Raw genomic sequence first — 15673 nt, forward strand, 5'->3', positions numbered from 1 at the left:
TGACACAAAACAGAATATAATGGAATGGAACATTATATAGTTAAGCATTACAAATAGAGAATGTAATAAAATAAAATAGAATAGAACAATAATAGGTTCAAACCATTATAGAATAGGACATTATATGATAGAATAGCGCAGAATAGAAAATAGTAGAATATAATAAGGATAAAGATAAATCAAGAGACACATACAGTATATAGCACACATCCATGTTGTATAAGGCATTGAGTCTGGCCCTGTGTGGGAACTAGAATATTGTTATTCCGCTCAAACACAGCGAGGACGTCAGCAGACTGTCTGCATCAGCACCACGGAGCAGAGAGGGCATCATTAGTTTCCATGGCAACGCTGACATAGCAAGTGACGCAGGCGAGATGGAGAGAGGAAGGTGAACGGGTTTAGGGAATAGAGGGGGATGTGAGCAACTGCAGTGCAGGTTGTGTAGGTGGTTGGTGGAGGTGGTAGGTTCGTGTGATGTGATTCAGAGGCAAGACATCAATGTTGATTCTGCAACCGTAGAGGCATGAATGAAAGGCATTTGTTTGAACCATTTACCACAAAAGACTCTTGCAAGAAGAAAAAATACTCCACCCTATGGAGAGCATATTTTCTTCAGTGTACCAGTTTGGAGACACATAGGGTGCAGTGTCCAGAATGTGTGAGTCATTTCGCAACAAGGGTGTGGACTGCGCCGCAAATGAAAAAAGTGGCTGTTAGGTGCAATTGAATTATCTCTGCCTTCATGACAACAAACTGGGAAGAAGGTTAGACCTCTATAGCTCAGGTAATTGAGTGTGTCAAAGGTTGTGTAAGATACAACTTCCCTTCCTCAGCCAGAGAAGTGTCCTTTGTGTCCCCTGGGGTAAGCTAACAGGGCATGCATGTTCAGCAACGCCCTGTGTCACTCTCACGTTGTTACACTGGATACATTCACACCTGGGAGCCAACCAGTAAAACCACAAAGCAGCTCAACTGGAGCAGCTGGTTGGCGGTTAAATGCTTAGCCTGTATCAACAGTTCTTTCTGATGGAGGGGAGGTTGTTGTTCATTGACTTCAGATGGCCGCTTGTTTTCATTTTCAGCACACACATGTCTTGAGTTACATTCGGCTGCATTAAAACAGTTGGATTAAAAGGATCAGCTTTCATCCTCTCCCTTCTTCTTCTTTCATGCATTGTGCTGCATGGTGAAGAAATACAAATTCATGAGTCTTCCTTTGTTGATTTTTTTCCTTCCACTTCTTAGCCAAAGGTTTTACTGAAGGAGGAACTGCTGTTGACGAGTGCATGCCCATCCAGTAGGTGGCAGTATGATCTATCCAGATCTGGTGTGTCACTTCCTTTAAGCCCTGAGCCAGAAGAAAACAGCAGCAAGCTACTCAATTCTGGAATTCTTGCTTGGGATATTTGATCCCCTTTTTATACATCAATGACAATTCTCGTCATAACAACCAAGGACAATGGCAAATAAGAAGAAAGTATTAGTAACAGGTGAGAGGTTTTAATTGGTGAAAAGATTGGACAAAACAAAGGATTTGTTGTCATTGTCAATGCAGTGCTGTGTTCTGTGTCTGAGCTGCACTTTAATGGCTGTGTACATATTATAAATATGTAATAACACTGATGTTTTGCAGAGAGTAATGCCGCAGTTTTTATGTGCTGGTTTTTTATAAGGGAACACAGATTTGCATTAGGAGGAGACTGAATAACAATATATGTCATGTGTTGTTGCTGCTTAACTGCGAGAAAGACATATGTCTTTGTCTCTGCTATACTGCAATTAATGTTTAACTTGCAACCTTTGGACTTTGAATTAAGAGTCCCTCTTTTACATTCACCCATATCACCTAAGTCCAAATGAGATAAGCATCTTCACTGACTATTATTTACTAGCTGCACTGTGTCTCTTTACTGTAGTGAATGATCATTGTTCTCCTTTCTATGTAGGGTTTGAGCCTTTTGGAAAGCATGCGGTGAACTCCAGCTGGGTGGCAGTTCAGGTAATCAGTATCCAGGTTGTCCATTTTTAACAAAAGTTCCAGTTCAGGACTTTGATCTAAATAGGGAAGTACATTTCATGATTCCCGAAATGCACTTTAAAAAATCCCCACCTGATTAAGGGGGTTGTAGTTGTGTTCCATTGTGGGCATTTAAAACCCTTTAAGACTGCGATATCAATACATATGTTTCCTGTGCTCAGGAACTGGAGCTATTGGGGCTGGGCGAAGCAGTCGACCTTCATGTGTGTGAAGTGCCTGTTGAATACCAGGCTGTTCAGGGCCTACTGCCGTCTCTGTGGAAAGAGCACAAGCCGCAGGTATTCAATCAAATACATAATACTGTACATGGGAAGCCCATTTCTCCCTCAAAGGTTGTTCAAATCCATCAATCAATACACACAACAACAAAACTCTGCCACCTCTGTATTTTGGGGTGTTTTGAGCAGCTGATGGTCCACGTCGGTGTTTCTGGGTTAGCCACCACTGTCACTCTGGAGCAGTGCGGCCACAACAAGGGTTACAAGCGCCTGGACAACTGCAGCTTCTGCCCGGCTTCCCAGTGCTGCATGGACAGCGGCCCCGAGTGCATACAGTCTGTCCTGGACATGGATACAGTCTGCGGACGGGTCAATGACTCTGGCCTCGGGGTTACTATTTCTGTATCTAAGGATGCTGGACGGTAAGTGATATGATTTACACACACACACACACACACACACACACACACTCTGCTTGTCACAGTGTGAACAGCACAGGTGCTACTCATAACTTTAGTGATGGTGCTTCTTTAGGTAGGTGTCCCAGTATGCCATGACAGTGGGCCAGTGAGACAGCATGCATAAAACCAGGGCCGTGGCCCTATGTGGAATTCATTTATGTTATTAAATACACCTGTGTGTACCTTATGCCATGTAAACATTGCTCTTGAGAAAATGGCCTAATAAATTAAAGCAACTGAATGGAATTAAAAAGTCGTTCATTTTAATATTTTCATGTCGAAATGTCTGCTGTGAGAAGACCTGATGGTCTCAAACTATTATGTTATTGTTTTTGCTGTATCCTATCATAAAAAACATAAAAATATATTAGTATGATGCAGTAAATGATAACTTTATTCCCTTGAGTCAGCCAATTAAACATTGCATAGCTTCCATGTTCACGCCTGTTTGCATAAGACCTTTACTTGTTGTAAATAAATTTGCAATAAGTTTATAGTCTTCTGCTTTTTGGTCTGTAGAATTTGGTTTCAGTATGTTTTCTGCCAACATCTTTCCCTCATACAGATCCAGGCCGACGGTTACGAGTAGACAGAAGGTTTCACACTGAAGACCTACAAATATGTATAATAATTGAGATTGTCTTGTGACTCATTTTGAAATTTCTTGGAGTCTTAACAGCCTTTACTGTTTGGCAAAGTTGGCTCATAGCCTTTGTCACGTGCCTATCAATTTAACTCTCACGTCTGTTTGGCCAAGTAGAAGTGTGATAATACAGACTGTACTTAACCTGACATTCTTCCTGGGCAGGTATCTGTGTGACTACACCTACTACACCTCTCTTTACCTTGGGCAGGGCCACTCTGCCTTCATCCATGTGCCTCCACTTGGAAAGCCCTACAGCAGCCAGGACCTGGGCAGAGCTCTTCAGGCCGCGATACAGGAGATGCTCAAACTGCTGGAACTGGATCACAAACACCACCAGCACTGCAATCACAAGCACCAACAGCAGCATGAGCACGACTGAGTTCTAGTGCAGGAGGTGATGACCCGAGTTAGTCAACTGTTAGCTCCAGAAATGAATGGCAAAAAAACCCAATGGAAACTTGTGTCTGAACTGGGTGTTTTTAACTGTTATCTCAATGCCCATTGTAAACCATGTGTTGTATCTTTACAATTGTGAAGGTCTTACAAGACTACAGCATCTGTTTATTGTGGACCTGGTCTGGGTCTTTGCATGAATGGGTTTGGATGTGTATGCAGGAGCAGTGGGCATCTATCTGGAATTCTGCCTCTGATAAGACTGTGAAAATAGATGTCAACCATTTTAAATATACAAAAATGGTATCATGTGAAAGGGGGATTTATGAGACTATATTTAGATATAATAGTAGTATTAACAAGATAGCTGAAACTGCAATTTATAAACGGTGATATATTGTGGGAACACTTACGGTCACACTAACTGTTTGAGTCACATCCTTCCCCTGCCACCCGTGTGTCTGTCCACTCACTATTTTTATGTGTTTAATTTGTTTCTAGTCGTATGATTTACGCTGCCATTCCCTTGCGTTGCTTGTATTTGCACCACAGAAATGTAAAGATTCACACGTGAAATGATTTGTTTATCTCAGGGAATATGTTGCACACACAATCAATATTAAGTAATTTGATAGATGTAATGTCTGTCCTGAAGCTTTGCAAGTCAAAGCCAGCTCAAAGCCGAGTAGAACTAAAACACTTTCTTTAAATACACATTTTTTTATTTGTCCATGTCAGTGTGAAATCTTCTACTGCTTGTACTTTGAGTACAACATATAGTTTTATTTTAACTCTCAACAACTAAAAAAGTGTTGTTCAGTGCTTACGAATGACTTAACATCATTTACGAATGTGCCCTGTGGGCCACAATAAACATACTTTTGTACATTTGTTATATAATTCTTTAGAGGGATAATTTCAGTGTATTGAATGGCACTTTGACACAGATAACACGTAAAACCTTTGTTCACCTTTTAAATGTTAGTGTCTTAAATATTCACGCACACTTTCTCAAAGATCACACACATGAACAATAATAAAACATTTAAGTGAGTATCTTGTTAAAGTATTGTATGATCTGTGATCACAAAGGGACTTAGAGCATTGAGTAGTTTGACACGCTTATGTTGCCTTTTTAAGTTGTCTGGATTCAGTAATTCAGGCTGCTTACCAATAAGGTCACAGCCTGGTCGACAACTAAAGACTTGTTGTGGCCATTATCCAGATGAGAAGACAAGCAGGACAAAAGGAGTTCAATGATTCCGGTTGGGTTAGGAAGAAAAGACAACTAATGTAGGATTTAATTCTGTTTTTTTAAAGACTTTTGATATTAGAAAGGTATGATTTTAAGTCGTGATTTTCCTAAGACATTGAGCATGTTCGTGCAGTGATGTAACACAGAATTAAGAAACTATCTATTGCTTTGTTGCGTGTAGTTTTCCAATGAATACCGTTGTTTTTTTATTAATTTCCCATTCCTGTGCAGGGTGAGTTATGGTAACACTGCATGTCGTACATTCTTGTTCGACAGACCTGCTGAACTTGTTCTGACTGGACAGATCTGTAGAGCAGAGGGAAAGAAACATGATGTTGCTGATCCTCTTTTTCTTTTCTTTTTGACTTTGTTTTTTTGTTGAAAATCCATTTTAATTACCTCTTCTAGCTTAAGGGTTTGAAAGAGAGCCTCTGAGCTGTCTTAACTTGTTCAGAGATGGTAAATGAGGACAATGATCCGACTGTGAACATAAAAAAGAACAATTAGTTTCAAACAAGTATAAGTATCATCTAAATGATCATACATTATCAAACAATTACCAATCTTCTTGTGTGTTGAATCTGAAAGTATACCTGCTTAGTATAACTGCATAATTTAATATAAGATAAGATTCAGAATGGTCCAGTGCAAAGCGGGACAAGAGGAAAATAAACATCAGAAATATATTGTTGAATAGAAGTTGTGAGACGTTTTCAGGGGCCCCAAAATGTGTAGTGAGCCCAACAGGAGGTTTTTTAATGCCATTATCACTAATGTCTTCATTAAACCTTCATACGGCCCTTTATATGTGCATATCTACACAGATTGTTCACACATACAAAGACAAATTGATCTTTATCTCTGGTTTTTCTTTCGTTGCTTTGTTTTTTAAATTTATACCTGTGACATGATCAATGGGTGGTTGTGTTATGGATCACTATTTTATATGTTGTGTATACATTTACTAAACTAAGTAATTTTCCTCTATTTGTAACATGCCCTTCTTAAAAATCTGAGCAAGGACGAAATTATTATGAAATCATGATGTCAATTAGAAGAACTCATTTGTCAGGATTCTAGTTCAACTCTGGATCATTTACATTTGTTTCACATGTGTTGTCCTTTTATTTAGTAACGGTTAGAATAATGTAAAGATAGATCAGGACTGTTATGACCACGTAATAAATCAATGTCCCACATAAAATTCGGCTCACGTCTTTTTGTCTCCTTTACTTCCCTAGCTTCCTACAGATGACTTACTGTCAGAGATAAGTGGTCGTGAGGAGGAGAGGAAACGAGAGGGGGAGAAGACAAATCGTCGAGGCTGAGATGAGTTTTCTCATCACCGCCACTGAGTCTCCGTTATTCCCGGATTAGCAACAGTTTGTGGACCGGTCGTCCAGCCGGGTGAACCCGCCACCAAGAAGGCGACATGAGCGTGGAGGCGTACGGGCCGAGCTCGCAGACCCTCACGTTTCTCGACACCGAGGACGCCGAGCTGCTGGGAGCGGACACCCAGGGCTCCGAGTACGACTTCACCGACTTCACCCTGCCGAGCCAGACCCGGACCCAAGGCCAGAACCAGAGTCAGCTAAACAGCCAGGTGCGGGCGGTTGTGTGCGGCGGCCGCGGCGCCACAGACGCGTCTCCTCCGGTGTTGACAGGACGGGAATTAGCTCCCGTTAGCTCGCAGCCCCGCGGGCGTCCTCCGGGTCGCTCGACGACGCCCTCCCGCCCGTCACCGCGCGCGTTGCCGGTTACCTGGCGAGCAGGCTAGCGTCTGAGCTCCGTTAGCTAGCGGACAGCTAGCATGTCAGTGCAGGACTTTATTGACATGTAAGAGTGTCAAACGGCCATATTTACACCGGCGTGTACGTAGAGATTAAATAGTTACAGTCAGGGAGATTTTGATGTCAGCAAACCGTTTGAGGATGTGACAGACGAGTGAGAAATAGGACCGTGCACAGCTTGATGCGCCTCCTTGACTGTCTCTCTTATTGTCTATCTGTGATCCTTTACTGTAAGTTCACCCCAAACCAAGTGGACATTTAGTTTCATGGTTACGGCTGCCTCTCCTCAGGTGAACGGCCCTGACAGACTCCAGAATGGGGACGCCTCTCTCCTGAAAGCCAGTCAGCTGCTCGCGGAGTTGAACTTTGAGGAGGATGAGGAGGACACCAAGGACCTGCCTCTACATGCCTGCAGGTACCTTAAAAGAAAAAGAAAGGACCAGACTAATGTAGCTAACTGGTGCTGGAAAATACTTACTTCATATTATTGTATCTCGCATTGTGTTCATTTTTATTGCATTTTTGCAATTTGTAATGGTTGTTGCTTATTAATTTAAATATTTAGCCCTTCTTTACACTCACTTGAGTCTCAGTGGGTTGTGGGCATTTTCTGTTGACCATAATAATCCTCTTTAAAATTACAAATATACAACTTTTCAAATGCCGTACTATCTATAAAAAGCTAAATCTGGACAAAAGGAGAGATGATACATTTCGCTAAATCTCTGCCACAATTTCTGTCTCTAGTGGGCAACACACACTTCTCTAAAGACACTACGTCACACACTGAACAGATGGCACAGAAAGACACAATATCAGAACATCTTGTATGATGTCTCATGTCAACCATTGTTGATCACTATTATTGCACCTTGTTTGCTCTTTAACTTGCTCTTTAACTAACAGTTGGCTGACAGCTGTTGGTTTGGCTGTGTTTAAACATTCCTGTTGAGTATGGCTGTCATCCCAGACATTATTAGTTGCCTAGACAAGTGATGAATAATTATGCCTTTCACCAGCAGTTCAGTAGCCAAGGAAAAGTTTTTAAATAATTTTCGGCGAAGTGCTAATAATGTTGACGTATCAACGTTGCAGAGTTATTGTTTGGCTATTATAAATATATTTTTAAAGTCCTTCCCATCAGCTACTGCAAGAATCCAGATTGAGTCAGTGTTGTCGATTGATCAAAAGTGATGTGCTTTTTGTTCTTGTTTTGTTTTCTGGCTCTTAACATTAGTGCTTTCTGTTTCTTTTTTAAATGTTGACACACTTCTAATTTAGCTACTGTGGCATTCATGATCCAGCCTGCGTGGTCTACTGCAACACCAGCAAGAAATGGTTTTGTAATGGCCGTGGCAACACATCCGGCAGGTAAGATACAAGGATTAGGTTTTAATTGACCCTCCGTGTTGGTGTACTTGGCTAAACGAACTGGGAGACGGTCATTTTACTGATACAATATCATCACAGCAGGAGTGTTGACTGTGATAGTCAGTTGTTGTTGTTGTGTTCAAAAGCCTCACTCATAAAAAACATCATTAAATACATTAAGTTTACTGACTTTTGAGGGCTTTTTTATTTTTAGTAATTCAACCTATTGATTCAAAGAAAATCTTATTTAAATTAGTTTCTTCATTAGGTTCTCTTTTGAATTAGCCTTGTAATAAACATGGAAACATCAGCAAGACATGATTAATTTCTGTGAACGAGAGGAAGACCTATAGACACCTGGTCTCCTCTTACACATCGTTCAATTAATACAGAAACTGTCATGTAGACTTGATGCTGCCTTTTCCACTTCATGCTATGATAGTTGTGACACTGTAGACTGCCGTTGGATAGCTCGAGGCAATAAATACATAACACATTGGGTTACAACTTAATGTTTTGTTGAACCTGTTTGGCAGTAAGCTAGTTCTCTAAATTTAAATCTTTTTTAGAAAACACTTATTGGTCAAAATACCCAAATGCTATAAAAAAATTAAAAAAACATTAAGCTGTATCAGTGTAGTCGATGACTGCATCTTGTGTGTGTTGTAATTATATATTACAGATCATTATCCTCAGTTGCTATATTCTGGAGCAGTCATGTTTTATTTTCAGTTTGAATAAGATCAACTTTTAAGTAAGGAAGTATAAATAATGTACAAAACACCCACATCCTATACAGGACTGTTGTCTTTTGCATTTGCTCATTGTGATGCATTATTTCTCTTCGCTTAGCCACATTGTAAACCACCTGGTGAGAGCAAAGTCCAAGGAGGTGACCTTGCACAAAGATGGCCCTCTGGGGGAAACAGTGCTGGAGTGCTACAACTGTGGCTGTCGCAATGTCTTCCTTCTGGGCTTCATCCCTGCCAAAGCCGACTCGGTAGTGGTGCTACTGTGCAGGTAGGGGGGGCTTTTTGTGTCGCTGGCCATGCACTGACCTTCCTGCTGATGGGGCAATCAAGGAGAATACAGATTTCCCAGTTGTTGTTTAACATTTGTGTTTTGGTTGTAACGCAGGCAGCCATGTGCCAGCCAGAGCAGCCTGAAGGACATCAACTGGGACAGCTCACAGTGGCAGCCTCTCATCCAGGACCGCTGCTTCCTGTCCTGGCTGCTGAAAATCCCTTCAGAGCAGGAGCAGCTCAGGGCTCGTCAGATCACCGCCCAGCAGATCAACAAGCTGGAAGAACTCTGGAAGGTATGGCAATGTAACTGTCGTAGCACCCACCCACATTGCACAATGTACATATTCTAGACCTGCCTAACTTGTATTTGAGCATGGGTTGGGCTTGAATATTTGTGTTTGCATTTAGGTTTACTCTGTGTCTGCTCAGCTATTCTGTTCCGGTTTGTGACTGTTTCTATTGTTTGACAATTTCCTATTGCATGGAAAATAAATAACAAAACACTGTTGGGTATATGTGACTATGTGCCCATTGCCTTTTTTACAGCAGACATTTTACCTTGTCATATTGGTAAAAGCACAGATGTGTACAGATTGTAAAGCCCTCTGAGGCAAATTGGTAATTTGTGATAATGGGATTTACAAAATAAACAGAATTTAATTGAATTGAATGTCGCTATTACCATTCACAATGGCTCTGTTTTATTAAAGTGCCCCAGTAAGCCATGACTGAGAGTCAGTATTCACAACATCAGGACCCTGGAACTGAAGCAGCTAATTGAAATTCAGCCTCCATTCACTGTGTTACTCACACATCGGCTTTTGCTCCTGTGGCACATCAAAATGAAAAAAATTGTCTGACTCGTTCCAAGTTTTAATTTCGAAAATGTTAGCATATTTGGAGGAGCTATTTATTTGATTTAGTAATTTTATTTACAAGTAGTATTGTTTACCTATTCAGGTTAGATTTTTTTGATATATTAGAATAGCTTTTTCTTTTGATAGTTTTTAGTTCAATTCTTTGTTGTTGTTGTTGTTGTTGTCTTGTTTGTTAATTGGGTAATGCTGTGGGCACCTGTGGGATTAGGCAGGTACGGGACCAGCATGCACCTTGGTAGGCCTATGTTTTGTTTTACCTGTGCAGGAGAGGCAGCAATAGGAGTTCCTTTGTTCTTTTGTTTGTTTGCTTGTTTTGTTTAGTTAAATAAATTATCAGAAAAACATAATCCTGAATGGACAATGCTTTCTTGTGGCTGCGTAAACCACAAACCCACGGTGCGTCAGTGGCTATTTGATTTATGTTTGTTTTTGATATTTTGGACAATATTATTATTAGAAAACACTCTGCACAACATATATCCATATTTTAAACTTTCTCTCATCTTGTGTGATTGTGTGTGTGTGTGTGTGTGTGTGTGTGTTTCGTTTTGGTAGGAAAATCCTACTGCGACTTTGGAGGACCTGGAGAAGCCTGGTGTGGATGAGGAGCCCAACCATGTGCTGCTCCGCTACGAGGACGCCTACCAGTACCAGAACATCTTTGGTCCTCTGGTGAAGTTGGAGGCTGACTACGATAAAAAACTCAAAGAGTCTCAGGTAGAAAGAAAAATCTGAATTTGTATATGAAAACATTTGTCCTGTTGTACACATAAGAATGTCAACATTTTCAATTTACTAATCAATTAATCAACAAATGGATTCAGTTGAAATTAGTTTCTTCTATAAAGCTAGAGTTATCTATGTTTCTGTTTTATTCCTTACAGCCATGGTGGATTACTTTGTTTCAGTCGATATTCAGCTTTTTAACCCATTGTTCTCTTTCAAAAACTGTACACGTTTGTTGTCGTTTGAGCTAAGGTTGTTTCTGCTGTTATTTAAGTGTGACTTATCTTTAATGTTGCTTCCTAACAGACTCAAGACAACATCACTGTCAGATGGGACTTGGGCCTGAATAAAAAAAGGATTGCTTATTTCACTCTTCCTAAGACGGACTCGGGTATGTATTTATAGTTTTGCTTCAAGTTTCCATTGTTGTCATCATCTTACTTTGTCTTAGTAATGTTTTTTTAATGATATTCCAACCACAATCTAAAATAAGTGAGAAAGAAAATCTATATTGACGCTCTAATGTAATTTTTTATATTTGTATGTGTGGCTTTCCCTTACAATGGTGTACCTTTTTTAATGTTATTTTTTAATTTTGCTTTAACTTATTTATTGAAGTGAGTCATTTTTGTTGTTGTCCATGTCATCTGCTTTCTTGTAGACATGCGACTGATGCAGGGAGATGAAATTTGCCTGAGGTACAAAGGAGACCTTGCCCCTCCATGGAAAGGCATTGGACATGTCAACAAAGTCCCTGATAGTATCCTTATGACTATTACAATATATATCGTGTATTCAAACATTATGTATTATTATTATTATTATTTTACTATTATTATTATAATTATAGTTATTCTGATTTTATTATTCTTATTATTTTCTTCTTCTTCTTATAATATAATATCATTATTTATATAAAGTTGAATTTAACATGCCATCAATAAAATGACTTTTTGGGAACCTCTAGGGGCAGCTATTGGGAACTACAACAATCCCTGCAAACTGTCTTTGCAGTGTTAATTCGTAGCAAATGATAGATTTAAATTTTGCGCTTACCACCTGTTTGTTTGTTTGTTAGTTAGTTAGTTAGTTAGTTAGTCAGTTAATCACCGGTAGTTAAGAGGTCCAGTATTTGGGCAATAAGACCTAAGGCTGAATATTATCACAACCGTTGCTGCATGCATACCCAACACGAATAAATGTGACTGAAATGTATCAATAACTCCATAAAATACAAACTGTCCCAGGTGAAGTGGTACTACATTGTTTTAGCCAACAGTGAACGCCTTCTTGTCAAAGATTAATTCACTTGTAATTGTACTTAATTCCTATATGCACTGAACAACTGCTCACACATCAACTTATGCTGCCAATAGTCACCTCTTCCTTGACTTAATGTACCAGACTATGGAGATGAGATTGCCATAGAGCTAAGGAGCAGTGCCGGGACTCCAGTGGAGATCCCACACAACTTTCAGGTTGACTTTGTGTGGAAGTCCACTTCCTTTGACAGGTATCCACTGGAAACGCCACACGCTGTTGTCTTTTGATGTGATGTGTCAGTTAAGTTCATCTTTAGTTTAAAAATGTTTTTTCCTTTCTGGGGGTCAGCCAGTTCTTTTGGGTTAAGTGGGAGCCAAAGTATACGCACGTCACGATATTCCAGCGCTGAACTGAGTGTCTACCGACCTATTTCCTGTTTAAGTTGATGCAATATGCATGTTTAGTGAGAGGTGGCTTCGACAGAGCCTTTTGTATTTCACTGCGGTGTTTGAGTCTGAGCGAGTCTGAAGCTTTTCAATGTACAATTAACAACTTTAATCAAACAATTCCTTGCAACTATAAATAGTTTGGGAAAAGTGATTTTGGCAAATGTTTGACGGTTTATAACTTCACATCAATATTCCCGCCTTCATCATCCAGGATGCAGAGCGCCCTGAAGACGTTTGCGGTGGATGAAACTTCAGTGTCTGGCTACATCTACCACAAGCTGCTGGGACATGAGGTCGAGGACGTGGTTATAAAGTGTCAGCTGCCCAAACGCTTCACCGCTCACGGCCTGCCCGACCTTAACCACTCACAGGTGAGTAACACACTGTAACGTCAGTGAGAGACTTCTCTATATATTATTAAAAGTTATACCTATGACCTACTCTACATTACAGATCACACAAACAACATACCCAAGGTCATACACAGCTCACTCATGTCCCATAACTCTTTCCTATAGTGACTGTTTGAAGCATTTTAGGTCATTTGACCCCAGGGTTCACATGAATGTGGTTTGTTGTAATGCAGGTGTACGCTGTGAAGACAGTGCTGCAGCGTCCTCTCAGTCTGATCCAGGGGCCTCCTGGCACAGGGAAGACGGTAACCTCGGCGACCATCGTCTACCACCTGGCCAGACAGGGCAACGGGTAAGAAAGTATTTTATTACTTAGTATGTATGTGCTGGCACTATGATAATATTTACCATCACTGTTTGACCTTTTACTCAACATGGAACCTAACCTCTGTCTTTTAGGATATACCGTTGCAGGTTTTTTATTGATTGGTATTTTAATGATTTGAAGACATGACAAAATATCTGGATCGTCATAAATGTGAAGAATGGTATTATAACTTTTGTTCCACCAGGCCAGTGCTGGTGTGTGCTCCCAGTAATATTGCAGTCGACCAGCTGACAGAGAAGATCCATCAGACAGGCCTCAAGGTTGTGAGGCTGTGTGCCAAGAGCAGGGAGGCTATCGACTCGCCGGTGTCCTTCCTGGCGTTGCACAACCAGACCCATAACATGGACAGGTAACGCCTAATGGCTATGATGAATAACCGTTTTGAAAGGCCCTATGAGTACTACTGTCAGACATGCATATACATGTATACACACCAGTCTAGTGAAAAAAGGATTTGAAAAATAAAGACATTTACCAATTATAGTGAATAACTTAAATTAGGGGTGGGTGGTGAGTCCTGTGAGAGCGAACGTTGGTGTGAGTTTGGGCTTTGGGATCATTAGTTGTCTGAAATAAATCCAGATTCCTCAGTAACACACCTGGTTACAGATGGCCGTCTTTTCACTCAAGCACGCTGTTGAACCCTCACTGTATTGAAATGATCCACATCTGCAGTATGCCAGAACTTCAGAAGCTCCAACAGCTGAAGGACGAGACTGGAGAACTGTCCTCCTCAGACGAGAAGCGCTACAGAGCTCTGAGACGCACTGCTGAGAGGGAGCTGCTGATGGTATTAAGACTGGCCTTACTGAACTCAACGTTATACGAAATACTTTGTGACAATACGTCACCTTAGATTTGGTTTTATGGTTAAGTGCTTAATGTTTTTTACGCTGAAAAGTTCAGGCACTGGTATGTGTCCTAGTAATGGTTTATAAAAAATATTTTGCAACAATTACATTTTCACTGTTCCAAAACATGTGTACTTTATTTCTTTGTTTTTCCCAGAATGCCGATGTGATCTGCTGTACCTGTGTCGGGGCTGGGGATCCTCGTCTGGCCAAGATGCAGTTCCGATCCATCCTGATTGATGAGAGCACCCAGGCCACTGAACCCGAGTGCATGGTGCCCGTCGTCCTGGGGGCTAAACAGGCAGGCGCTGCATAAGTGGAATTAGATCTGGATAGTCTGTGTCTTCACCGCTCTGCTTAAACTGCCATCATTCACCAGTTGTTAAGTCTTCAGTGTCTACAATTATTTATTTTGTCTTGATAACTTTTTCCCCCCACAGTTGATTCTGGTGGGTGATCACTGCCAGCTGGGCCCTGTGGTGATGTGTAAGAAGGCAGCCAAAGCAGGGCTGTCCCAGTCACTGTTTGAGCGTCTAGTAGTTTTGGGGATCCGGCCAATCCGTCTGCAGGTCCAGTACCGCATGCACCCGGCCCTCAGCGCCTTCCCCTCCAACATTTTCTATGAGGGCTCTCTGCAGAATGGAGTCACCGCCGGTAAGACGAAAACATTTTTTCAGTTAGACAGTGTTTTTTTGCAGCCTTCTTGTAATTGTTTTCTTTGGCAGTGAAGCTGCCGACTGCTCTTGTCTCGCTGAGGGCCTCGTGTTTCTGCAGGAGCGCCCGAACTGTCTCGAGTTGAAAAAACTCAAAACAGAAAAGCAGCCAACGTCATTCGCGTTTTTTTTTTAATTGATGAATTCAGAGATATGCATTCTTACAATAGTTCTCTTTAAATTTAAAAACTTTGGAAATAGTCATGAATCTATTTCGGAAATTTGTGGACAACAATTGAGTAGGGTTGGGTACCGGAAACCGGTGCCAATGTGGTACCGGTTCCAATACAACTGGTATTACCCGGACCGAAACGCAACGCACATTTCGGTGCTTCTTTCCGGTGCCTGAGCCGATTGAAATTGAAAAAAACTATTGTTGTGAACTTCTCTGGTGACTCCGCCCTATCAGCAGGTTACGAGCCTCTCATATTTAAGTTTGACAGCGGAGGCTGCGCCGTGTGTGACTACGTGAACCCGTGTCGAGCAAACCAGCGTCAGGCTGGACGCTACGGGGAGGCCGTCACCGGTCCCCCTGAACACAAGACCGATTATGACGAGCAGCCTTAACTCAGATTAGTACCGTATCGTTGATTGCAAGTCTTGCATTCATAAAAGTAGCCCAAGAAATAATAAATTAGCCATTATAACGATGTTTAAGCGTGACAGTCTGCTAGCAGATGTGTTGATGTCCAGCGATCCCGGCTGTATACCCGGTGTTACTGGGAATATAATGACGGAGGAATAAAGACCGTGGGGCGTCACTTTGTTTCAGTGTAACTTTCGCTGTCAGAAGCAAAACTTTATTTGTCACGTGTCATCTTCAGTCCCTCTGATTGGTTGTTCTCTTTGCCC

General features: G+C 41.2%; 2 protein-coding genes and 2 long non-coding RNA genes across 7 annotated transcripts in view; 2 read left to right on the plus strand and 2 right to left on the minus strand.

The window, feature by feature from the left end:
* LOC130198557 (uncharacterized) lies at positions 1 to 2295 on the minus strand. The gene is made up of 2 exons (XR_008832638.1): positions 2114 to 2295; positions 1 to 1351 (listed from the first exon to the last, which is right to left on the minus strand). It is a non-coding gene; the product is annotated as an uncharacterized LOC130198557 (long non-coding RNA).
* On the plus strand, positions 1348 to 4813 carry LOC130198555 (pyroglutamyl-peptidase 1-like). Of its 2 annotated transcripts, none has more exons than XM_056421753.1 (5): positions 1348 to 1493; positions 1950 to 2002; positions 2203 to 2319; positions 2449 to 2681; positions 3529 to 4813. In XM_056421753.1, exons 1-5 carry the CDS (start codon positions 1463 to 1465, stop codon positions 3743 to 3745), a joined length of 651 nt encoding a protein of 216 aa, XP_056277728.1. In that variant the 5' UTR covers positions 1348 to 1462; the 3' UTR covers positions 3746 to 4813. The 2 variants fall into 2 exon arrangements, with proteins under 2 accessions (XP_056277728.1, XP_056277729.1); XM_056421754.1 differs by having other exon boundaries at positions 3575 to 4813.
* On the minus strand, positions 4331 to 6363 carry LOC130198556 (uncharacterized). The gene is made up of 2 exons (XR_008832637.1): positions 6275 to 6363; positions 4331 to 5495 (listed from the first exon to the last, which is right to left on the minus strand). It is a non-coding gene; the product is annotated as an uncharacterized LOC130198556 (long non-coding RNA).
* LOC130198550 (regulator of nonsense transcripts 1-like) overlaps positions 6319 to 15673 on the plus strand; it is an 18595-nt gene continuing 9240 nt past the window's right edge. For 2 of the 3 annotated variants that reach the window (XR_008832636.1, XM_056421746.1), the window contains exons 1-15: positions 6320 to 6617; positions 7095 to 7219; positions 8086 to 8175; positions 9028 to 9195; positions 9313 to 9493; positions 10634 to 10795; positions 11111 to 11195; positions 11466 to 11564; positions 12209 to 12317; positions 12728 to 12887; positions 13103 to 13221; positions 13442 to 13606; positions 13933 to 14047; positions 14266 to 14409; positions 14549 to 14762. Coding sequence is in view for 2 of the 3 variants with exons in the window: in XM_056421746.1 (XP_056277721.1) it covers positions 6447 to 6617; positions 7095 to 7219; positions 8086 to 8175; positions 9028 to 9195; positions 9313 to 9493; positions 10634 to 10795; positions 11111 to 11195; positions 11466 to 11564; positions 12209 to 12317; positions 12728 to 12887; positions 13103 to 13221; positions 13442 to 13606; positions 13933 to 14047; positions 14266 to 14409; positions 14549 to 14762 (2107 nt within the window). In the remaining variant the exon portion in view is untranslated. Of the gene's footprint in view, positions 6669 to 7094; positions 7220 to 8085; positions 8176 to 9027; positions 9196 to 9312; positions 9494 to 10633; positions 10796 to 11110; positions 11196 to 11465; positions 11565 to 12208; positions 12318 to 12727; positions 12888 to 13102; positions 13222 to 13441; positions 13607 to 13932; positions 14048 to 14265; positions 14410 to 14548; positions 14763 to 15673 lie in introns of all 3 variants that reach the window. The other variant, XM_056421747.1, reaches the window with a different exon arrangement.

This window comes from Pseudoliparis swirei, chromosome 8 (genome assembly GCF_029220125.1).
Source record: "Pseudoliparis swirei isolate HS2019 ecotype Mariana Trench chromosome 8, NWPU_hadal_v1, whole genome shotgun sequence".
Classification (NCBI taxonomy): Eukaryota; Metazoa; Chordata; class Actinopteri; order Perciformes; family Liparidae; genus Pseudoliparis; species Pseudoliparis swirei.